The following is a 24,149-nucleotide window of genomic DNA, read 5'->3' as shown; positions in this document are numbered from 1 at the left end:
TGTCCAACCTGGCCTTGAATACTGCCAGGGAGGGGGCATACACAACTTCTCTGGGCAACCTGTTCCAGTGTCTCACCACCCTCAGAGTAAAGAATTTCTTCCTTATATCTAATCTAAATCTACCCTCTTTCAGTTTAAAACTGTTACCCCTTATCCTATCCCTACATTCCCTACATGATAGTGTCCCTCCCCATCTTTCCTGTAGGGCCATTTCAGTACTGGAAGGATGCTATAAGGTGTCCCTGGAGTTTTTTCTCTTCTCTGGGCTGAACAACCCCAACTCTCTCAGCCTGACCTCATAAGGGAGGTGCTCCAGCCCCCTGATCATCTTCATGGCCTCCTCTGGACCTGCTCCAGCAGGTCCCTGTCCTTCTTATGTTGGGGGCCCCAGTGCTGGACACAGTAGTGCAGGTGGGGTCTCACAGGAGCAAAGTAGAGTGGGAGAATCACCTCCCTTGACCTGCTGGCCACACTTCTCTCTGCAGCCCAGGATACAGTTGGCTTTCTGGGCTGCGAACACACATTGCTGGCTCATATTCAGTTTTCCATCCAGTAATAGCCCCAAGTCCTTCTCCACGGGGCTTGCTTTCAATCCACTCTTTGCCCAGCCTGTACTTGGGATTGCACCAACCCATGTGCAGGCCCTTGCACTTGGCCTTGTTGAACTTCATGAGGTTTGCACAGGCCCACCTGTCGTGCCTGTTAAGGCCCCTGTGGATGGCATCCCTTCCCTCCAGCACCACTCAGCTTGGTGTCGTTGGCAACCTTGCTGAGGGTGCACTCAATCCCACTGTCTGTGTTGCCAACAAAGAGGTTAAACAGTGCTGGTCCCAGTACTGGCCCCTGAGGATCACCACTTGTCCGTGCTCTCCACTTGGACATTGAGCTGTTGACCGCAACTCCTTAAGTGCAACCACACAGCCAGTTCCTTATCCACGGAGTGGTCGGTCCATTCAACCCATGTCTCTCCAATTTAGAGGTGAGGATGTTACTTGGGACAGTGTCAGATGGTTTGCAGAAGTCCAGGTAGATGATGTCGTTTGCTCTTTCCTTATCCACCAACACTGTGATCCATCGTAGAAGGCCACCAAGTTAATCAGGCACAATTTTCCCTTAGTGAAGCCCTGTTGGCTGTCACCAATCACCTTATTTCCATGTGCCCTACCAGAGTTCCATGATCTTGCCAGGCACAGAGGTTGGACTGACTGGCCTGTAGTTCTCCAGTTCTTCCCCGCCCCCTCCCTGTTCCTTTTTCAAAATGATTGTTATGTTTCTCAGTCAGCAGGAACTTTACCAGACTGCCACAACTTGTCAAGCATATGGGGAATACTACATGGAGATACCATCTGAGCAGAGTGCACAAATTATTTAGAAGAAAAAGAAGCAAAAGAAAATTTTGAATTTTGTATGGTTTAGAACATGTAAGCACTATGGCCAGGTGTGGTTGAGGTTCATGCAAGTTCAGTAACACAGAATAAGGACAAAGGAACAAGAAATACAGGTTTCACTGTACATACAGATGTTATATTTCAAAATTAATTTTAAAACAAGTATCAAACTGTGTATTAGAGGTAACATGAAATCCATTGGGAAACAACATTTAGGTCGCTGCCAGCACAATTACACATTAAAATATGTACCACAGAGAGGAATAATAGCAGTCAAGGCAACATGGTTGTGAAAGTATTGTGATTTAATATAGGAGAGCAATAGCATTTTAGCTTTGGTGTTGACTGACCTTTCTGTGATTAACTGTATAATCCTAATGTCCAGGTTGTTTTATGTGGTTGATTACTGTGTATTCTCTGTATGATGATTGTGGTTTTATTGGCACATCGTCATGTCTTAAGTTAATACCACTTCTAGAATACCTTTGGGGAGGATTACTAAAGAGGGTTTTGGCTAGAGTAATCTATAAATCTTACTCTGGTTTTTCAAGTTTAATTTTTTTTTTTCAGGCAACCTTTTGAGAAACTCTGGGAGAAAGCATTCCTCAATCAGTTGTCTTAACTCTTAGCTAAAAGATGAAAATACACTGTTGTAAGGTGATTTTTTTTTTTTTTTTCTTTCAGGCAATTGTACTTTGTTTTCGATTGCACTTCACAAAAGATAATATTACAAATAACACTGCGGCAGCTACAGTAAGACAGGTAGTTACTGTTGTATTTGAGAGAGTGGTTGCTGAAGATGAACGATACAAAGGTGGGCATACTTCTTACTCTGCTTGTTTGTATTGACCTGTTTTTTGGATACACATCAAATGTGTATCTTTCTCAGATAAAGAACTAGGAAAAAGTCTATAAAAAGTATTTTAAAAAAATCATAGACATTATGAATTTTTATTGTCTTTTATGCACATATTCAGAGGAGATGAAATCTTTAGCCATTGTGTCAGTTCAAGTCAATACAGCAATATATAAAACCTAGATTTTTTTTCAAGCTGTGAGAACTGGTTTTCTGGTTAGTATTGTGAAAGGATTTGAAATGAGGATGTCATTTAAGGTGAAGATAACTTACTGAGTGTGAAAAATATATGGTAGTAGTAGTAGTTTTGAACAGCTCATTTATTGGAAAGAAGTGCTTGGTATTGATGATCTTTAATCTTCAATCTAATGTTTATTTCTGTAGACATGATAAGTTGCAGTAGAATTACCTGGCCATTCTCCTATTCCTTTGTTCACAAAACTGTTTTTTTTTTTTTAACACAGGTACTGTTGATCAGCCAGTTGCAGTTCAAGGAAATAGTAACAGAAGATCTGTCAGTACACTGAAGCCATGTGCTAAAGATGCATATATGCTTTTTCAGGTAATTAGGGAGCATATATTTATACATTTGCAGTTACAATTGGGTGCTTCTACATCTCTGTAAGAAATTCCAAAAATTTGCTGTTGGCATATTGACAAGGTCATTAACTAGAGCCTTAGGCTTTCTGATGCACATTTATTGTAATTGGCAATGATATGCTGTATCCCAGCAGGGTGATTGGAAAATTAAGACAAAGCAGCCTAGGAAAATGCTTTACTATAAATCTTAAGTAGTAGCTAAGCATGCATGTCTGCATTAAATTCAAGATTCTTTTTCCTGTAAGCCAAACACTGCTACTTTAGTTTACTCTTGCTTCTTGTGCTTGGTATTGTATATTAAAATTGAGTATATAATGAAAAGTAGTAGTTGGGGTCATCACACCAATAAAAATCATCTTGACTTAGCAAATTCACAGGTTTTGAGAGATATTTGAGGGCAGGAATGAACACAATTGCTACAAGGATTCTAGCAAAGTTTAAAATTTGTTTTGAAAAGTTTTTTGCTTAGGAATTTATGTGAAAGAAGTATTTGAGGAAGAATTATGTTGAAATTGGGAAATTGCTTATTACAGAAGGGAGAGAGTGCAGATCTTGTTGCAGACTCGGAAAACTTACGCTGGTACAGGACTCTGCAGACAATGTAAATGTTACTGTATTTCTTTTTAAGGATCTTTGTCAGTTAGTTAATGCTGATGCTCCCTACTGGCTCGTGGGTATGACAGAAATGACCCGGACATTTGGCCTTGAACTTCTTGAGTCAGTCCTCAATGACTTTCCACAAGTGTTTTTACAAGTGAGTAGTTCTTAGAGGGAAAATAGAAGACTTATGTTCAGATGAGTAGTAAAATTTCCACTCTATTAACTCCTTTTTAATTTAGCATGAGTACTACTTTTCAAAAGGACTTGTAGCTTGTACGTACTGGATTTTTACAATAGGAAAGTACAGCATGCATTGTGTCCACTTCTTTCTATTCTCTTACACTATTTGTGTATTTTGTAGTGCATGTTGTACTCTGTTTCATTTTTGTTTTGCCATTTAAATCTCCTTCAAAGATGCGTTTTTCTATCTTGCATGATTTATGGCAGCTCCGTAACTTAGTCTGTGGCATTGTTATTTCTACAGAAACATTAACCTCACCCCACTTGCAAAGGAGCAAGAATCATGACTATGAATTGTGTGGTTCTACTGCACATAAATGCACCATGATCCTACAGTAACACATTTTAGCAAACAGTAGCTAAATTTAAAAATTAAATATATAATAAATTATGTATTAGCAGCCTATTTCAATTTGAAAAATGCAAAAAGAGTGGTGTATAGTATGAACCTGACAGTGTCATTTCATCATGCTTTTTGATATCTGCCATTCTTCAATTTCCTGAGCATGTAATTTATACTGAGATTTACGTGACTTCAGAGTGCTTAATCATAACAGTAAATATAAATAAGATGCAGAATCAGAGCTCGTGGTAGCAATTAAAGAATGTCTGCTTTTAATTTGTTCTGTTTTCTTTTTCAGCATCAGGAATTCAGTTTTCTTCTTAAAGAAAGAGTATGCCCTCTTGTTATAAAGCTTTTCTCTCCAAATATCAAATTCAGGCAAGGTTCCAGCACATCATCTTCCCCAGCACCAGTGGAAAAACCATACTTCCCCATCTGTATGCGCTTGCTGAGAGTAGTTTCTGTTTTGATTAAGCAGTTTTACAGTTTGCTGGTAAGAATACGTTCAGATTTTTTTTATGCAATTCTGTTTCTCTATGTATATGCCAGTACTGTGATGAGTAATAGTATTGCTTAGTTCTTGAGAACTGATGACATAGACTGAGAGAAGAAAAGTCTAAATATTCTTTTCCTCTTCTGTGTATTTGTATTTACATGTATTCTACATGTGTGACTTTATTAAACATGGGCTTGTGTGAATTCTCAGAGTAGATTAGCTGTTGTCTTTTCTTTACTTAATCGCCTTTCAGTTAAGGTTTTGGGAACCTTTTGATCTTCTTCTTGTTTGTCTGGCTTTAGATAATGTTCATTGCTGTGCATTGTTAATACTTGGTAAGAGGCTTTTGACTTGTGTTGCTGAATGTGCATAAAATCCACATATTCAGCTGTTCTTATCTCCCAGATTTTAGATATTTCCTAAAAAACATTTTTTTTTCTGTTCCGTTTGTTTACTGTAGCATACGTGAGAACTTTAATGCAATCTCTGTGAGGAATTTAACTCCTTCAACACAATTGCATATGTGATATTATCCTGGCAAAAATATTATGATTATTAGGTATGGGTTTTTATATAATTTTGAGTAAATTCTTGTTGAAGAGATTTTTTAGATCCTGTGCAAAATTTGCTGGGATAGGATTCCTAAAATGAAACTGAAGGTTGTTTTGAAAAATATTCTGTAGGAGGCTTTTTCTTTTAATTTAATGGCTATAAACTATACCTTTTAGGTAACAGAATGTGAAATCTTTCTGTCATTGCTGGTTAAGTTTCTGGATGCAGACAAACCACAGTGGCTAAGAGCTGTTGCAGTAGAATCTATTCACAGGCTTTGTGTGCAGCCTCAGCTATTAAGGTATTAAATATATTGAGTTTCACTTTTACATAAAATTTGAGAAATATTTTTATTTTTCTCTGGTGGAAAATGCTTCCTAAAATATTGTAAATACGTAGAAACTTTAATGCAATAAACTTTTCAAGATAATTTTTTATAAAGCATTAGGTAATGTTTATTACCCACAAAGGGCTGAATTATAGTTATTTGCATATTCCAACTCTCTTGTTGTACCAGTGTCAAAGGAGCATTTACCTAAAACTAAATAGTACAATGTACCTAAATATTTGTAGTTAAAATGTGCTTTTAGTCCACAGTTGGGGGGGTGGGTAGGGGGAAGTTACTGTTAACATGTGCTTTTAGTCCCTAATTTGTCAAATACTGCTTATATTTTATAAAATACTTCTAGGTCGTTTTGTCAGTCATATGATATGAAGCAACATTCCACTAAAGTTTTCCGCGATATTGTGAATGCACTGGGGTCCTTCATCCAGTCACTATTTCTCGTACCAAGCACAGGGAACACGTCAGTGACGCCAAGCCAAACTGGTAAAGCCTTGACCTTACTATCATTTTAATTTTCTAGCATTTTATTGTAATAATAAATTCTGATTTGATTCAGTATATACATTTGGCTTGGTACAGTTCTGTACTTCCATGTTTGTTGAGGTGAAAAGTTAGCTTGAGACAAACTAGAGTTTTCGGGTCTGGTGCAACAGGTGATTTTATCTACCTGTATTGTGGGGAACATGTAGCCCCTAGTCAGAAGAGCAGTGCCCCTGCATTTGTGTCTGCTTCTACAGTGACCAAGCTCCTCGGTTCACAACTTTTCTAAGGGAATTGCTTCTAATTTCCGACTATAAAACGTTTGTTTGATTTCTTTCTTCTTGTGTGGGGCTGTCATTTATGGCAGTTTGCAGTTGAAGTAGTAAGACAGTGTGTGTTTCATTCCTGCTGAGAGGCAATAGCCAGTTCTTCTCCAGGGACAAAACTCACCTGAGGAAGCAAAGAGGTAGAAAGAATGATCTGTGTTTTGCAGATGATCTTTACTTTTTTTCTAAGCTGAAAACAATCACCTACTGATACTAAACTTGATTGTCTTTTCTTGCAGCCAGGGTTTTGGCACTTCACTAGGTATATTTTTGTTTCTATAAGAAGGTCCTCCTGTTAATGCCTTTGGAGGTATTTCCATCTGAGTTAAGGCTCTCTGCTTCTTCCCATGGTTCTGAAAGCAGAGGCCTAAGCAACAAGCAACATAAAAATAATTTCTAAGGTTTTCTTTTGACATGCCTTCTTAGAAGAGATAATAAACATAATAAAGTAGAATTATCTATCATATCTACTATTAAACTAATAACATTGAAAAGTCTGTTTTGAGACTTAAACCTTCCAGGGTTCACTCATGAAGTCTGAATTCCAAGTTGGTTTAGCCTTGGTAGCACGAAGAAATTTGCGTCAGTAGCTGTTGTTCAATAGCTGTCTATACAGAAGCTGACAGAATATTTCTGGTTAGTTTAATCCCCTTAACGTAAATCAGAAAAGCACTTTCCATTGTGTAACACACATGTATGAGAAGCCATTTTAAAATACTCATTCTCCTGAAAACTTAAATTTTGCCTTCATGTGAAAAAACCACTGCAGTATGGTCACACCCTTAGTGCTGTTGCTTTTCCTTTAGCTTATTGTTCCAGTTTGTTTTCTCCTTTACCTTTCCACTATTTCCTTCTGCTTGAGTGTTTCTCATGTCTCTTTCTCGTGCATTTCATTTCTTGTCTCTTTTCCTCCTATGGTCTTCTGTAACACACAGAGAGCAACCTGATTTTTTGAACTGAGTCTTCTCATAAGATAAATTCTTAACAACAGTCCTGATATAAGCAGGCTGTCTTATATACCTGTAGTTGGCTTTAGCTGTTTTGTGGGAGAAGTTGAAAGCTGCATCTGCCTAAGCTTTGTGTTGCTTTTTTATACTGGTGTATTGTAAGTCTTATTACAACTTTAAGGAGTTGTGTTGATACAAAAAATAGTTGTATATGTCTTACTGCTCAGTGGGATCACAGAAAATGGCACCAGTGTAACTGCATTTGTGTTAGTGGCAGTGTTTGGTTAGCCATTTCCATTTAGCAGTATGATTTTGTTGTTTCAATCTGTTACTCTTTACTGTGTTAAAGTGTATACACAGACTTCTGTGTGTATTCATATTGCCTAAATTAGTAGTTTAGTCTCTACCCATTAAAAGCGAGCACAGCAAAATGGCAGTTGTTACACTGATGTATTATTAGGTTCTGTGAGTTGCCTTCGAGAGTCTGAACTTGTGGTACCTACACCTAATATGTATAGACCTCCTTCTGTATCTAGGAAGTGTATATATACAGAATTCCTTGTCCTTTTATGTGCTTTTTTTGTGTTCTTAAATGGGAACCAAAATTTGTCCCCTCCTAGCTGTTGACTGGCACATTGTCATCTCTTCCCTGATACGGTTTGTTTTCTTCTACCTTGGAATGGAACAGATTAAAACTTTGCAGTTCTCTGAGGTTTTTTGTTGTGGCTTTTGCATTTCTGAAATCTTTAAAGTTTGTGATGATCTGTGTTCTTGGAATGATTAACCTCTCTTTCCTGCTACTGAGTTCTAGATGCAGCTATTTAAATAATCCTTAACTTTTCAGTATCTGTCTGACTCTTCACTAAAATATTCATTTATTGAGACCATATGAGTTTAGTTGGTTCACAGAGTGTTACGAATGTTGCTATACCTTTCACAGAAACACTTATTCTGACTGAAAAGAAAGCAGTTGGCATCAATCAGCTGTGCCTTTTAACTAATTACTTTGAACATAAGATTGTGTTATAGACAGCAGAGGGAGCTCAAAAATAGATTTTTGTGTTGGTGGTGGTTTTTATTATCAAGCAAGGTGTCTCAGTATCTCAACTTTAAATCTAGAAAAATGGTGTTCACTAATTGCTAAAATTAGATTGATTAATTTTATCACTTTGTATTTCTGAACAGGAAGCAATGCATCGGGGAATACTGGCTCAGCACAAACTAACCCGGGAGTGCTTGGAATGGGAGGAGGTGCCACTGTATTACCTGCCTTTGAGTACAGGGGCACTTGGATACCTATCCTGAATGTAACAGTACAAGGCAGTGCTAAAGCTACCTAGTAAGTACTTCCATCTTCTGAAAATGTATATAACAAATATTTTTATTTCTAACTTAAACTGTCAAGGATTTTTTTATTAGTGAATACTGAGGTTTTCATTTCACTGGTGTTGAGGTATATTATAGATTTTTATTGGTGCCATGAGGTGTTCTGATTTTTTTGCTATTTTGTCCAAATGCTCTGGATTCTGATCCAAATATCCCCTATGGCTTTAGCATCTGTTAGATAGTTTTCTACCATACTGTTACTGTATTAACTCTTCATTTTTAGGCTTTACTATAGTATATAACAATTCTGGAATATTTTTTGCTGCGTTGTGTAATGGCAAACATTAGGGCCATTAAGCAAATGGGACATCAGTGGGAGTGAAAAATAGCTTTCTTAGACCAGCTTTACTGTATTTACAGAGTTTCATGAATGGGATATTGTAGCATATAACCTATATATGAAGATTAGACTGTGAATACTGCTTTGACCAGGTTTTTTTTCATGACTTTGTATAATGGAGATCATGTTCTCAGTTTAGAGCTTTAGATACTATGTTACTTTCAAAATAGTGAAGGGTTTTTCATGGCAGTCATGACCATTGAGGGTCAGTCTCTTTCCTACAAATAGGAAATTATTTGTACAACCCATGAAATTTTGTAAACTAATACTCAGTGAAATCAGCAAATATCCTGGATTCAAATACTTTTTTAAGGCAGAAAGTCCTTTGTCTGCCTTTGAGATGCTGAAGGATAAATTCATCCTCAGATTTCAATAGTTCAACACCTATGTGTTGTCTTGACTTTTTGTTCCAGCAGTGGCCATGAATGTTATTTTAGATTACTTGACTGTTCTGAGAAAATTTTTAACAAAAGTAGATAAAAGGTAGTTCATGCTTTGGCCAGCTACTGCAATGTCCTGCTCCCTTTTCTTTTTTCTTTCTTTCTATTCTTAACTGGCTCAAGAACAGTGCAGCCACCATCATAGTCACCTGTGCTGCTCTGAACTTGCTTGTGTCTTAAGTTTGAATCCCTCCAGTGGCTCCATGCTTCCCTCTGAGTAATTTTTGCATTCTTTTTTCCTTCTCTGTAAGATTACAGAATTGTCGCTAGCATGTCATGTCAGCAGCTTTCCTTCTGTCTTGTACTTTTGTCTGTGGTCCCTGGATGTAAGGCAATGACTGTAACTGTGGATCTGGGTCACATCCTAGCATTGATTCTTTCCTACTGCTGCCATTAGATTTTCATACAGTGGCCACATCTTTTATTTTTACACAATGATTTAATAAGAGATACAAGTTGTGAACAGAGCTAGCAGAGGTCTTTTAACAGTGTGGGTCTGTCTTTGGAAGTAAGAGTATATGACCCCTACTTCACAGGTACAGTGTAACTATAAAACCCATTAATAATTTTAATTACAGCTATATATATATACACATACTTAGTTGTAGATAAAGGGTGAAATGCTGACCATTTGATTTACTATACTGCCAGTGCCCCCAGATATCTAAGACAGCCATCTACAGGAAATAAGAGGTAATAACTGAAGTGTTACATGTTTGGGAGAAGGAAAATCCTTTGTGCAGAAGAGTTGTGACACTACGGTATAAAAGTGCCTTTGGTATATCATAACTGGAATGCCTAGCCTTTTTAAGAGTAGTTTGTAGAGCAAATGATGAAATAATGGGTTTTGGGGTAGCAGGTAGTTTTTGTTCTTTATGCGCTTTTAAGGTGAAATATGAAAAAAAGTGTCAGTGAGACTGCAGTTCCAACATAGTGATGCTTTTGATGGCTTTCAGCAGTGAATCATGTAGACATTTCCTCTTTATACAAATAACTTCCACTGTTTACCTGTGCATGTAGGTGATGAATATTTGGTCATATATCATCCAGCTGTGACAGGCTTTTCTGGGCATGTGGACTCAAAAAATAATGATAACGGAACATCTGACTTGTTCTCCGTTTGTTATAACTATGTTCACACTGTCATGACTTTCTGACCTATTTCTTCTGTTGTTCCTATATACTTGAGTTCTTCTGAATGGGTTCTGTTGCAGTGGCTTTAAGTAAAATAATAATAAAAGTAGAATAATTCATTCACTGATCCTTGCTTATACATGTTAATTTTTTTAAAAATTATATTTGCAGATCTAAATACTGTACTCAGGGTTTGTACCCTTTCATTTACTGTTTTAGTTGGTTACTCATTTACTCTTAATGAGCAAAGAAATTGTTTTTCTTGTGTTGCTATGAATCTTGAAGAATGGTGTTCGGGCCTGTTTGTACTTAACATTCAGTTGGAATCTTATTTTTCAGTTATTGTTTTTAAACACAGTGGTACTGTTACACACTTACTTGTCATGCTTTCAATTTTTTAGTTTGGAAATGCTGGACAAAGTAGAGCCACCTACGATTCCTGAAGGCTATGCCATGTCGGTGGCATTTCACTGTTTACTGGATCTTGTCCGTGGTATCACTACCATGATTGAAGGAGAGTTGGGAGAGGCAGAAACAGTTAGTCACACCACAACAGAGACAACTTCATTACCAGCACAGTCTTCAGAGCATCAAGACTTGCACTCTGTATCTGACCAATCAGAGAAAGAACTAGGTATTTGAAAATGCAAATGCTATATAAAATACAGCAGTTTTACATAAAGCAAGATTAAAATTGTTCATGCCTCATTGCTTAAATTTACTGTTTCTAAATTGTCTGTAAAAACTTTTAATGAAGTAGTTTCTGGGGTTTTATTTCTAACAGAACGGCAGCAGTTTCTAAAAAATTACTTGATGTACTGCTTATGTCCTATAGGACCTTAGTCATAGGGTCCTTATGGTCTATTAATACTCTTTTACACGTACATGGGATGTGAGGGAGAGCTAACATCTCTTCCTGTGCCTAACATGCCTTCCTGTGTTCTTAATTCTGCTTAACACTGAGATCCAAGGTCACAAGAGATGACCTGACTCTGGCAGTTATGACCACATTAAAAGAATAGTAACAAGATAAAAAGGTGAATGTTTTAATGGAGAGATTTTAAACAAGATTGAAGTATTTAAGGAAGACCTTCTTTAAAAGCAGAAGTAAAAGGAACGGAGGCTTGTATTTGCGTAACATAGGAGGAGTCTGTATAGGTACATAGACAGACTTGTGTATCAAGAGTGACTGTGGCTTGTGTCCCAGGAAGCAGAGAGTGTAGTGTAGAAGTTTGTATGGAGGCATCAGCGGTGCCGGCGGGAGCGGGAAGGGGTTTGTCCGGTGTGCAACCGGCAGCCGGGGAGTGCAGGGCACTCCAGGGTGCTACCCGCAATGCTGACAGAGCCCAGGGGCATGGTGTGGGAGAGCATGAGTGATTGGAAACCTTACAGGCAGATTACTGGTCTTTAGACCTGTTGGGTTTTTCTTCTATTAAATTAAAGAAATGAAAAAATATCAAGAATAATAAATGGCAGGGGAGAGATTTTTTATTCACGGCAAAATTTCAGTGAACTTCTTGTCCTGCATTTATTCGCTTTTGAATGTTTGTTTTTATAGACAAAGATTAAAAATAGTTACATATACCTCTAAGATTTTTTGGTGTAATTTAGGGTAAGCATTGCCTCTGTGACATTTTTTGCTTTAGCAATGTTATTTTAAATGAAACTGTTTAAATGGTATTGGTGTGAGTGTTTGTATATGCCTGTATGTCTGTGTAAACATACATATTAAAACGACGCAGTAGCAACCATTTCGTTTATGATATAGTTGAAAGCTGCTAAGTAAAATATTGTGTTTCTGCTGTAAACAATATATGTATTTCAAGTTAGCAGAGCTGTCTGGGAAGAAATGGTGAACGCTTGTTGGTGTGGTCTTCTGGCTGCTTTATCCCTCCTACTTGATGCAAGGTATTTGATCTTTCATGTCTTTTGATTTTTCAAAGATGACATTGCCAGCTACACGTTGAACTGACTTTTGATACCAGTCAAGTTGATAGTTGTATGAGAGAGCACTGTTCTTGGTACCTGGTCATACAGGTTTGTGGGTTAGTGATAGCTAGATTGAGTGAGGATCTGTTAAGAGTGAACGACACAGAATTCTCTAGAAGTCTAGCATAAACTTTCAGTGTATTTCAGTATAGAACAATTAATTACATTTTCAAAGTTTTGCATTTAAACTATTTAAATTATTTTTACTCCTTTTTGCTTTGACTGAATGTTTCAACACTGTGTCCTAATTACTGTTGATAAGAGACTAAATAATGTCTTAACACTTGTTACTACTATGCAGTCTTTGAATTGGAAAAGCTATTTACTACATAATAACTTCAGTAACTTAATTGTCTCTTTGAAAGAGTCTTTTGTTATCAAACACCATTTTCTGAAATTAGTCTTAAATACGTCCTTGTACACTCCTTTGTCAAGTTATTCAGAACTAAAGATCAATTTCATAGGAAATGGTTCTGGAGAATTTTGTTGACTGATTATGTTTGCTCTTCAGTATTTATAGTGTTGACAGGTTTAAAGTATATCTTCTCATTTCTTTCCATTTTAGTTAGCTGCCTGTTTCTGCATTGTGGATTATTAATACTTACGAAATGTGTGCTCTTTCAGCACTGATGAAGCTGCCACTGAAAATATTCTAAAAGCAGAACTGACCATGGCTGCACTTTGTGGAAGACTGGGTCTTGTAACATCAAGAGATGCCTTTATCACTGCCATTTGCAAAGGATCCTTGCCTCCTCACTATGCCCTTACTGTTTTAAACAGCACAACTGCAATTCTGTCCAGCAAATGTAAGTATATAGGTTTTCCTTAATTGTGTTTCCATGTATTGTCCTCTAAACCCAAATTTTCTCGAGATGTAATTGCAAAGACATGCAAATATAGTATTCGACTATAATAAATTATGTTAGAATCCTCAGACAGGATGTAGACTGCCTGCTTTATGGAACTGTTTAGTCTTGCAGCATCTGCTGGGTATCATTCTAGTCAACCTAAAACTTCCTGAATGCTCAGCATATGTCAGAAGTTCATATTCTAAAGAGATCTGTCTATCATGCTAAATATCTGTTATGTAATAAAGGCATTCAGATTCTGAAAAGGTCTCTGAGCAATTCAGAGTTGGCTAGAACGTCCTGCATTTGTGGTGTGCTGCACTTGTCTAGTGATGTAGTACTTACTGCGTAAATGGAAGGTCTTAATTTCTGGGCTCTGTTCAGCTTACAAGAAGTTGAATTAATGCTTCCCACATCCTGAGAGAATGTTCTAATTCATGGGGTATGCCAGCTGAGGATGTACTCTGTTTCTAATTTTGAAAATGAATTATTATGTACTGAGAAATGCAACTACATGGAGAATATGCAGATGGATCTAACATAAGACCTCTTAATATAAACTAGAAATACCTTTACTCCAGCCCACAAGATAAGTTTATTATTAGATCGTCAGTCTGTGAAGCAGTACACATGACTGAGCTACACCAATCACTATGGAAATGAAGCAATGAACTGAACTTACTTTATGTAGAGTACTGTTCTTTTTACAGGTGAATTACAAAATGGGTGTCCTGAAGTCCTGTATTGGAAACATGTCATGACATAGCATTTATGACACTTTGATTTTCTGAGTGCACTAGTACAATGGTAGCACACAGTGGTAACATTTACACAAAATTACCACAGATAACTGAATTGAGACATAGTCTAACGGTTGTATCAGTGCAAATACTTCAGTCTTGACATAAGATATATTAGTGTATTGCAAGCAATATGTAATAGTGAGAGGGAGTAATTACTGGCACCTTTAACTCTGTAAGGCAATAACATAACAATCTAAATATAACTAAAGGTCTCCAAGTGAGCTGTCTTAAAACTAATACTGTGAAAAAATTCTCTAGAGTGTGTTTGCCAGAGGTGATTGTTACTACAACTAAGTACTGGATTTTAAATTTAGATATTTTTTTTTCTTTCTTTTCAATTTTCCTCTAGCATATTCCATTCAGGGGCAGAATGTTCAAATGATCAGTCCTTCAAGCGAGTCTCATCAGCAAGTTGTAGCAGTAGGGCAACCCTTAGCTCTTCAGCCGCAGGGAACAGTAATGGTAAGTACAACTTGTAAGTGACCTTATCCTGCTTAACTGCTTCTTTCTGCATCTCAGTGTGTCTCAAAAATAGGCAACAGATAAACAGCATTCTTACAAATAACAGTTATCTGAAATATTATCCTAAGCTTTTAATTTGGAACAGCCTTGGGCAGCAAAGTTCTCTAACTGTAGAGAAGATTTACTCTTGGTAAGTAGTCTGACTCTTAGCTCAGCAGCTCCTATCCGTTCTGTTTGAAAAACTCTAGGTCTCAGGTCTGTTATATGCCTGTGTGTGAAGGTTCACCTATATGATTTTTTTAAGACAGACTGATTTTTTGGAGAAGATGCACTTAAAGCTGGAGTACTTAAACTTGTGTCTTTGATAATAATGTGAAACTGAGAGGAGAGGACAGTGATCAAATTGTATTCAACCCCAGCAAGATAAGACAGAGAGAGAGATATTGAACTACTTCTCTAAAATAGATACATTGCACCAGTGCAAACAAAATGTGGTCTTTAAGCTATTTAGTAAAAAATCGCAAGTTTCCTAGAAACACTTACTGTAGAATAATAAAAATTGTGTGGTTGTTTGTTGGTTTTGGTGGTTTTTTTTAGCTGACTTCAAAAAATATCCAGTGCATGAGGACATTACTCAACTTAGCTCACTGCCATGGAGCCGTTCTTGGTACATCGTGGCAACTTGTCCTGGCTACTCTTCAGGTATAATAAGAAATATTAATGCCTTGCTTTTATGTCTTTCTTTTTTGCCATAATTTGGTTTTCAGTTTTTATGTGAGCAATAGAAGAAGCTTTGATTCTACTCTCAGTGTACTTTGAATTGCCTTGAGAAAAAACTGTAGCGTTTCCCTTGAATTCTTTTTGGCTGTAAGGCTGCTGGCTAGTTCAAGTACAGTGTTAGTTTCCTCTCTGCCTGAAAAGGCTTTCTACTGAAAATGATCCTTTTGTATTTCAGCATCTTGTGTGGATTCTGGGATTGAAGCCTGGTGTTGGGGGTGCATTAAAACCTGGAAGAGCTGTAGAAGGGCCCAGCACAGTAAGCATGATTGTTCATTTTACAGTTAATGATTATCCAGTATTTTCTGTTGCAATCTATAAGACACATTTCTGTCTCTTTTTCAAGGTTCTGACTACAGCAGTTATGACTGATCTGCCAGTTATATCCAACATACTTTCAAGGCTTTTTGAAAGCTCACAGTAAGAAACCATAACTTATAACTAAAATGGTGTGTTTATATCAAACGTGACAGTGTTTTGATAGCCGTTATTTTTCAGGTACCTTGATGATGTGTCTTTACATCACTTAATAAACGCTCTTTGCTCCTTATCTCTGGAAGCCATGGATATGGCCTATGGAAACAATAAGGTAAAATAAGTGTTCTTTATTTTCTTTTTGGATGTTTTTGTGAAACAGGCAAAGACCTTTACATTTATCCTTTAAGCTAACTATTTCTAACATTAAGACAGTAATACATTTGATACTCTAAGAAACAAATTATGAACCAGAAAATGCCTTGGTTTATAATTGTTCATACAGTTACTAAATTTTCTAAACATTCTCATTGTGTTCCTGTTAGGTTTTTTGTTAAGTACGGAATGTCACATTTCCATTAATCAGATTGTGGGTGGATAAAACCTTTAAAAGCCCTTGTAATTTCAAAGGTTAGGGATTCTGAATAGCACAATATGTTCTGTGAGGTGCTCATTTTCATTTCAACTTTCTTTTATAATATACTTCAGAAAAAGCCTGACAATTTAAATGTTTTTAAAATCCCTAATAATTCATATTTACTTGGGAAAACGATAGTATTCCTGACAGATTCAGTAAACAACCTTTAGCCCAGACAGGTTAAAGACTCTGTGATTGAATAAGATTGCGTATATATTCTCCTAGTGATAATCTAATCCTAGAGAAGAGTTTCTGAAAGTTTTTCCTTGATCTATTGCACTAGAGATAATGATGACAGAAAATATGCTTATTAATATTACAATTACAGCAATAGAGAATGAATTAAACCAAGCAATGTTTGTGTTTAAAATCAGTTGAAAATGAGAGTAAAAAATCAGAAATGGGAACAGAGGATAATTCTAGCCCAACAGTATTTGTTTGACTAGATGTTAAAAAGTTTTAAAAGAAGCTTATTGCAAATATTTGCATGTGTATTTGATGAATGGGAAATTTATCTTATTCCTGCAGGGCATTTATGAAGCTGATGGAAGATAAAGCATAAAGAGATTCTTAAATGAAATATTCTATATTGTTTGTTCATACATAATTTTAACAATATAAAACTGATTGGAGGACTGTGTGAAAATTAGAGATTTGAAAGGAATATCAGTGCTCTGGTTATTGTCAAACTTTGATAAAGCTATGAAAAATTATGAAAGTAGTATTCTTCATGGTGTGCTGTTGCTACCCCCTTGTGGCTTCTTGTGAAGTACTGCATATGTTGTGGAAACTTCGCAGTCATACTACGCAGCATTCACAGACTACAAAACACAGTACTTCAGTGAGATTAGTTGCACCTTAATTTATAAATTATAATGTAGTAAAATGCTCTGACATTATCTGAGTTATCTCAAAGTTATGTGTTCAAATTCCATTTTATTAAGGAACCATCACTTTTTGCTGTTGCGAAATTACTGGAAACAGGACTAGTTAACATGCACAGGATTGAGATTCTTTGGAGACCTCTGACCGGTCATCTTCTGGAGGTAATTAACTGCTTTTATCAGTTATATTAGAACTTAGTTTGTATTAATAAAGGTCTGTGGAAATACATTTTTAAAGTGTGATTTTAAAAAAAAAAATCTAAACTCTATTTACATGTTTTGGTTTATGCACTTTGTTTTTGCAACTAGAATGCATCACAATTTGAACTTAAAAGTTAACTTTCTATATTTAAATTCCAATATTTTAATATATCTTACTGACTTTGTCTTTATGGTGCCTATCGGTCTACATGTTTTAAACACAGCAATGTTAAAATGATCGATTTATTATACTTCATATATGTGTTATAATTAAGGTAACACAACAGGTTTCACTTCAAATTCCCGTAGTACAAATATCTACAAAGGTTTTAAGATATGTTTTTGTGTCGTTACTGGATAGATTGGAGCCATTAGATTTACTAACAAAGGATTTGTTTTTAAAATGTTTAAGCTAACGTTTTGAATGGTCTCTTTAAGAGAATAGTGCACAAATATAAAAATACATGTCATAATCCTATTTCAATTTCTTAAGGATTTTGACTTCAACATGAAGAGTATGCTCCATCAAGGAAAAAAAATGTTAAATATTGAATGTGAAACTAAAAACAGGTGACAGAATGCAATTGTAAAGTTTGAATTCTCTACACGGATATATAGAATAGTGAAATGCAAGAAATTTAAAGTGCGTAAAGGAGAAACTTTATGGAAAATGAGGAATAAAAGCTGTCAGACACTTCCTTAGAACCAGTGCATTATTTCAAACAGTATTAAGGATTGTCCATCTCTAACTTTATTTAAGGAGATCTTCTCCACATAATCGTTTATCTGTGATAAGAAATTTGGGTACTTAAGGGTTTAAAGACTTAAAGCACAGGCATCTCTTGTCTTTTTTCCCCTCCAAGACAATAAGGTTCATCATTCATATCTTGAAACTCTGAGTTTTCATCTAGTAATCAGTGTTATACACTGTGGGTATTTGCTACTGTTTTGTAGAAAATACACAGTCTGTTTCAATTTCTTTTAAAGTGTACTGCCTTATTTCCTTTTAAACTTCAGTCATTGAAGTACAATAAGGAAGGAGAAAACACCAGCTGCAAATTCAATTAAACACAACCTGAGGGAAGAATTTTTTCCCTGTCTCTGAAACTAATTATCTGATCATATTCAGAGCATCATGAAGTAGTTCAAATTCCTTCTTTTTTGTATAAGTTAAAAAATATATAAGTTATTCAAGAAAGTAGCTATTTCTTGTCTGCATTTTTTAACATTAAGCTAGCTCTTCTGCATTGTCGTCCTCCTCAGTCTGGCTATTACCTGATAAGGGAATGGTGCACCAACCAAAACCATCAGCCTTCCTTATGATCCTGTCTTGGACTTTGATTCTTGATTCTCACACCATCTGAGCTAGGGCTGTAAGGGTGGGTAGAAATAATTATGTAGAGGTCAGTGAAACTGTAGACTTACTTGTTTGAGGGTAATGTATCAGATATGGGAATATGGTTCATACTAGGTATCTATGCAGTGGGTCCGCACAATATTTTAAATTTTTCTCTTCTAAAAAAAGCAGGTAGCGAAACTATTAGGTTTAGGTAATTAGGAGAGAAAAATAAATGAAGACACATTTGAAACATACTTCAAATAGCATTCATTATTGTTTTGTCAAGTTTTTGAAATAGTGGAGTGTAAGGCTTATTTTACATTCATTATGTAGTTTTTGTATAGCAGAGCAGTGCTGGCTACTGTCATGATTCCTTACTTGATTATGTTAAGCAGTGTGTGAAAGATGAAACTTTTGAATTTTATAGTAGCTTAAGGCTAAGTTAAACCTGAGAGTTTCAGGCATTCAGTGAAGAGTTGTTTGGTGCTTTTTAATTGATCTTTATCTGAATTAGCAGTTAATATATTCATTTTGGAAAATGTCTTGGTTTGAACTGCTGTGGTTTTCATTATGTTTCCTTCTGTGTCTTTCACTGCTTCCTATTGCTTCCTTATTCAGAAGGTATGTCTGTCCAAAAGATAAACATTTTTTTATTATTAAACCTAATTTTATCATCTAGAGATTTGTTGTATTCTTGTAAATATTTATTATAATATTGTATGTAAATTTGAATATAATTTAAAAAAACATTACATATATTCAAATCTTGGTTAAATAAAAGTGACTTTAAAAAAAAAATTGCTGTGTTTTCAGGTCTGTCAGCATCCAAACTCCAGAATGAGAGAATGGGGAGCAGAAGCTTTAACTTCTCTCATTAAAGCAGGACTGACATTCAGCCATGATCCTCCATTATCTCAAAATCAGGTAAAGTAAGTTTAAGAACAACTGCTTTCCTCCTTTTCTGAAACTTAAAATGATCATGAAATTATAATCTTCCCTAGAGGAAGTTTTCTACAGTTCAGTGAATAGGGAAGCGTTCATGAAACTACTATTGAGTTTATAAAGCCTACAGCTGTAACATTCAGATGTAACTATTGAGAATCACCTCATGCATTCTAATGAACTACCCTCCTTCCTTTTTTAAATGCATAACAAAGAGTGGTCATGCTTGCATATTACATCCATTTGTTAGAACAAATTATACATCACCCTTAAGAGTGCAAAAGAATTCTAGAATGTTTAGGAGTATATGTGTGTTGAGGTGGCAGGTAAAAAATAAATTGCCTAACCTTCTAAATCATAGCTATTCAATCCATCATTAATAAAACATCCTAATATTTTTACTGAGGTTCAGTGGATAGTTTTTTCAAGGTGTCTTTAGTATGAAGCTGAGTCTGGCCCTGCTGGATGAGCATAATGTTGCATGAGTGGTTTTTATGGAACCGTCACAGTATGCTGTAGCTACTTCCTAAGGGACCTGGAGAACAGGTGGGGAGAAAAAAAAAAGAAAAAACGGATATCCTGTTGAGATCCTTTTATAAAGTATTTCTTTAGAAAGGCCAGTCTGACACTGAATTTGAGCATTTAATAAATGGATTACTGAATTCATTTGATGAGTCTTGAATTGGTACTGCATGTTTTCATTAAATAATTAAGGATCAGTTAAATTTTAACATCCTTAATATGCTTTATTGTTTACTTTTAGAGACTGCAGTTGCTTTTATTGAATCCACTAAAGGAACTGTCAAACATTAGTCATCCTGATATCAGGATCAAGCAGTTGGAGTGTGTGCTACAGATTTTGCAAAGTCAGGGTGACAGTTTAGGACCTGGTTGGCCATTGGTGCTTGGAGTCATGGGGGCAATCCGAAGTGATCAGGGGTAAGTGGTGGAAATAAAATTTTTAAATCATGTAAGATAAAAACAGTAGAAGGAATTTTGCTTTTATTTTCTTACTTTAATAACCACTTTAATAATAGCCATCATTTTTGTTATTTTTAGTTTATGAACAGTTTTATTCAACAAATATACATTTAAAAAAATCTTTCCTGTAGCACACTTATATTTTACTGAATTAATGTTTCAGAAGACCAGAGTATTGTTCCACTCTACCTTCTCCTGTGGTCAGCATGCACTATACACAGAGGAGGAGTACTTGTGCCAATTCATTTGATCTTAACCATCTCCTGGACACATCTCTGGTGCTTGCAGATAATTCTGTATGACTTAGATGTTGCTCACAGCACCTCTGCTGTTTCGTTTTCTTCTTAAATCTTTGGGTAGTCTCTAGACTGTGTCATCTTCTGAACGCTCTCTCTTTTTGTTGAAGCCTTCCTCCCTAAATGTCTGCTGGCAGCATAAGGATGCGACATTATTTACTTGCTCTGGGTGAATCCCTTGACTGACTAACACAGTTGATTTGCCAGCAGAGGGGAGATGTTACTGGACAAGTCCTCTTGTCCACAAGGGAAAGTGAGAGAAGTTGCAAGTTTTTTTTGAGGTGAGCAGTGAAATGAGCATCTGGCCCTGGAACTGTAAGCACCAAGAACTATACCCACATACTTAGACTACATTATTCCTTCTTTGGTGCTAGTCAAGACTAGCACCAGAATTGGTCAGCAAACAACTAGTATTGGAATTCACCGTGGCATGTCTCTCCTTTCACCCCACCTTAGCTTCTTTCTTCTGGCCGTATGAAGATTACCTAAAGCCCCTTCAAATTCTTGGAGAATTTTGCTATTTTACCAGTATTGCTTGCTCCGGCAGTAGTACTCACCAGAATCCCCAAGGACGTTGACATTCTTGGTTGTGAGCATCCTCTTTTTGGTAACCATGCTTCCTTTGTTATCTGCTGTTTCCACACTTGTTGCAATGTGTTCTGTAGTTCCTACATGCCTTTTGATTTTCACTGTAGTTGCTGATAGATGAGAACCCACACAGATTCCTTCTCAAGGTCCTTTTACATGTCAAACTCACTGGAATATATCTCAAGATGTTACTAAGATCTTGTGTTGTATCTTAGTCTCCTACAAAGCATACAGAGTAATCTACTTGTCTTCAACTATATAGCACTGTTTGCCTACATCATGTCAACTAGAGTAGGAAAAAAATGAAGGAAGCTTCCTCTTCCTTGAGAAACAACCATATTTCTTGCCTCACGTAGAGCTGTGAGCACAAGATGCAGGCACTATTATCGTACTTTAAATATAAACTTACTGACCGTGAGACTTCCTTCACAACTGTTTTCTCTCTGGTCAGTGAACATCCTGGACTCCTGGAGAAATCCATTTACCTTCCAGAAGAACTTCTTGCCAGGCTGCTATACATACAGAAGATGCTATTTTGAGAGTCAGTGATACTTTAGTCACTTCTTCATTGTACAGTGCTAGCCTGCCAAACAAAAGAAAGTCTTCCATTGAAGAATTTTCCGGTGGGATGCCCCTGTTTATTTTAAGGATGGTGAATAAAGCCCTATATTGTCTTAAGTTTTTGAGCTACACTTAAGTTTTTTGCATTTATATTTACCTTTTTGGTGGCCACCTATAACATTGTCAATGTTATATTTTTGAAGAGCTGTATTGCTGTTGCCACTTGGATGAAGGACTTTGAAACCTCTCTACAAACGCATAGTAGAGTGGGACATTAATTGGGAAATTAACTCTTTTGAGTTTGTTCTAGCAGCCTTGCATTTGAAGATTAGAAAGAGAGATTACTTTCCCATTAACTCAGCTGTTCAAAATGAGTAGTGTAAATATAGTTTCATTTCCTGCCTCCTTCCCTTCGCTCTTTAGAGTCCTTGAAGGTCAAATACTTCTGGAACTTTGTAGTGGAGAGGGAACTGCAGCAGTTTTGGGTGTGTTTCACTTTATAGACTCTTGTAACAAATATGGGGTAAAGTAGTGTGAGCATTTCCTCCATGAGTATAGCAATGATAAACCCTTTGATCTTATGTGGATGTTTCCCTGCAGTATGCATCATATTAGAGAATTATTAGTTATATGATTATTGTCCATGTGAAGTTTCTTGTGCGTTCCTCTGACTTCCATATCTTGTTGACTGTTACGATACAGTGGAAATGGCCCAACTATGATTTTAATTTTGAAATAATTGAAAAAATTATTATTTTATTTAGGATTCTGAAACATCTACTGGCATATCCATAGTCTGAGTTTTTTCCTGGGATATCCATTCTGAAGGACACTTAAGCTTCTCTATCACAAACCTTTGGAATATTTTCTTTTGTACATGAAACATTAGTATTAAAAAAAACCTATAGTGAAATTTAAATGCAGCTTCCTTGTTTTAGGTTATCTATGCTCCAGCACTCCTTTTGATACCTTCATTTTGTCTCTCACTAAACAAGGTTTTAGCTATAGATGAGCTTGCTGCTTCTTGAAAGCTCCTTCTCACAAACTTTTTCCATATACACTTTTATTTTTTTTGTATTCAGAATTTATTAAGGATCTTTTCAATGGCAGATATTTTGAAAATATTTTGTCTAACACAGTATAGTATTGAAGCAAGTAAGATACATTAGCATGCGTCTTCCCTAATAAATAAAAATGCATTTTGCCCACCTATTTGTCATACTTTAATTTGTAACTGCTAATGCAAGAAATTGTTCAGAACAGCTTACTCTTTGGAAGATTATCATGCTCAGACTTAAGCTTTGTTTTGTCTGTTGGTTTGTTTTTTGTTTTTGGTTTGGGTTTTTTTTTGAATGTTTTAGCTGACACAATTGAGCTATGAAGTCCTAGAACTCTAGTACGGGGAAGTGGACTTTAATGTATAAAACTAGCTGAGGGCCACTGTAGAGTTTAACTTCAACTTCCCTAGTTAGTCAACATGGACTAAAATACTTCATCAGAATCTGAAGCTCCAACTTAATGGTGTATCTCAAAAAACCCTCTAGTTGAAACATTTAAAATGTTGCAAATTAATTTAAAAACATTAAATGAGTTGTTTGGGTTTTTTTTAAATAATGCTGTCTCCTGAGGTATTGTATTCAGAACATTCCTGTGCTCTTGAAGAAATCTGAAATGAGTGTGTGTGTGTGTGTGTTTTGTTTTTTGTTTTGTATTTTTAAGAGAGTCCTTAATACGGACTGCATTCCAGTGTCTTCAGTTGGTTGTGACAGACTTTCTTCCAACAATGCCATGTACTTGTCTACAGATAGTTGTTGAAGTTGCCGGAAGCTTTGGACTTCACAATCAAGAGCTAAATATTAGCTTAACTTCAATTGGTTTGTTGGTGAGTTTTATATTAACCTACAGTGATGCTGCTTCTGGCTCTCATGTTTTTATTTTTAATAAAAATTCATCTGTAGTTAGTTCTACAAATGAAAGCCAAAACCTAATTTTTGAGTTCTTACTAAACTCCCATGCTGTCATTTGGAATCATACGTAAATTGAGTGAGCACAATTTATCTTTAATATGCATGTCACCAGGGTTAGGTAAAAAAAAAGTATTGTGTTGTAACC

The 24,149-nt window shown here is 36.1% G+C and overlaps 1 protein-coding gene across 8 annotated transcripts in view; it reads left to right on the top strand.

Annotated features, from left to right (window-relative positions):
- Positions 1–24,149, top strand: part of MON2 (MON2 homolog, regulator of endosome-to-Golgi trafficking) — a 56,421-nt gene that overhangs the window by 5,748 nt on the left and 26,524 nt on the right. For 4 of the 8 annotated variants that reach the window (XM_026866505.1, XM_026866491.1, XM_026866476.1 and 1 more), the window contains 20 exons: positions 2,073–2,202; positions 2,709–2,806; positions 3,473–3,598; positions 4,326–4,520; positions 5,252–5,376; positions 5,765–5,904; positions 8,360–8,513; positions 10,876–11,108; positions 12,301–12,382; positions 13,088–13,269; positions 14,464–14,576; positions 15,174–15,278; positions 15,532–15,612; positions 15,700–15,773; positions 15,852–15,942; positions 17,190–17,291; positions 19,288–19,290; positions 19,483–19,593; positions 20,375–20,550; positions 23,757–23,919. In XM_026866505.1, the coding sequence (XP_026722306.1) occupies positions 2,073–2,202; positions 2,709–2,806; positions 3,473–3,598; positions 4,326–4,520; positions 5,252–5,376; positions 5,765–5,904; positions 8,360–8,513; positions 10,876–11,108; positions 12,301–12,382; positions 13,088–13,269; positions 14,464–14,576; positions 15,174–15,278; positions 15,532–15,612; positions 15,700–15,773; positions 15,852–15,942; positions 17,190–17,291; positions 19,288–19,290; positions 19,483–19,593; positions 20,375–20,550; positions 23,757–23,919 (2,484 nt within the window). The remainder of the gene's footprint in view (positions 1–2,072; positions 2,203–2,708; positions 2,807–3,472; positions 3,599–4,325; positions 4,521–5,251; positions 5,377–5,764; positions 5,905–8,359; positions 8,514–10,875; positions 11,109–12,300; positions 12,383–13,087; positions 13,270–14,463; positions 14,577–15,173; positions 15,279–15,531; positions 15,613–15,699; positions 15,774–15,851; positions 15,943–17,189; positions 17,292–19,287; positions 19,291–19,482; positions 19,594–20,374; positions 20,551–23,756; positions 23,920–24,149) is intronic. The other 4 variants (XM_026866521.1, XM_026866513.1, XM_026866497.1 and 1 more) reach the window with 1 other exon arrangement.

The sequence above is a fragment of the Athene cunicularia genome (assembly GCF_003259725.1).
Source record: "Athene cunicularia isolate RWA chromosome 1 unlocalized genomic scaffold, athCun1 chr1_part2, whole genome shotgun sequence".
Taxonomy (NCBI): Eukaryota; Metazoa; Chordata; class Aves; order Strigiformes; family Strigidae; genus Athene; species Athene cunicularia.
The sequence above is the reverse complement of the archived record's forward strand: the minus strand, read 5'-3'. Positions and strand labels throughout refer to the sequence as shown.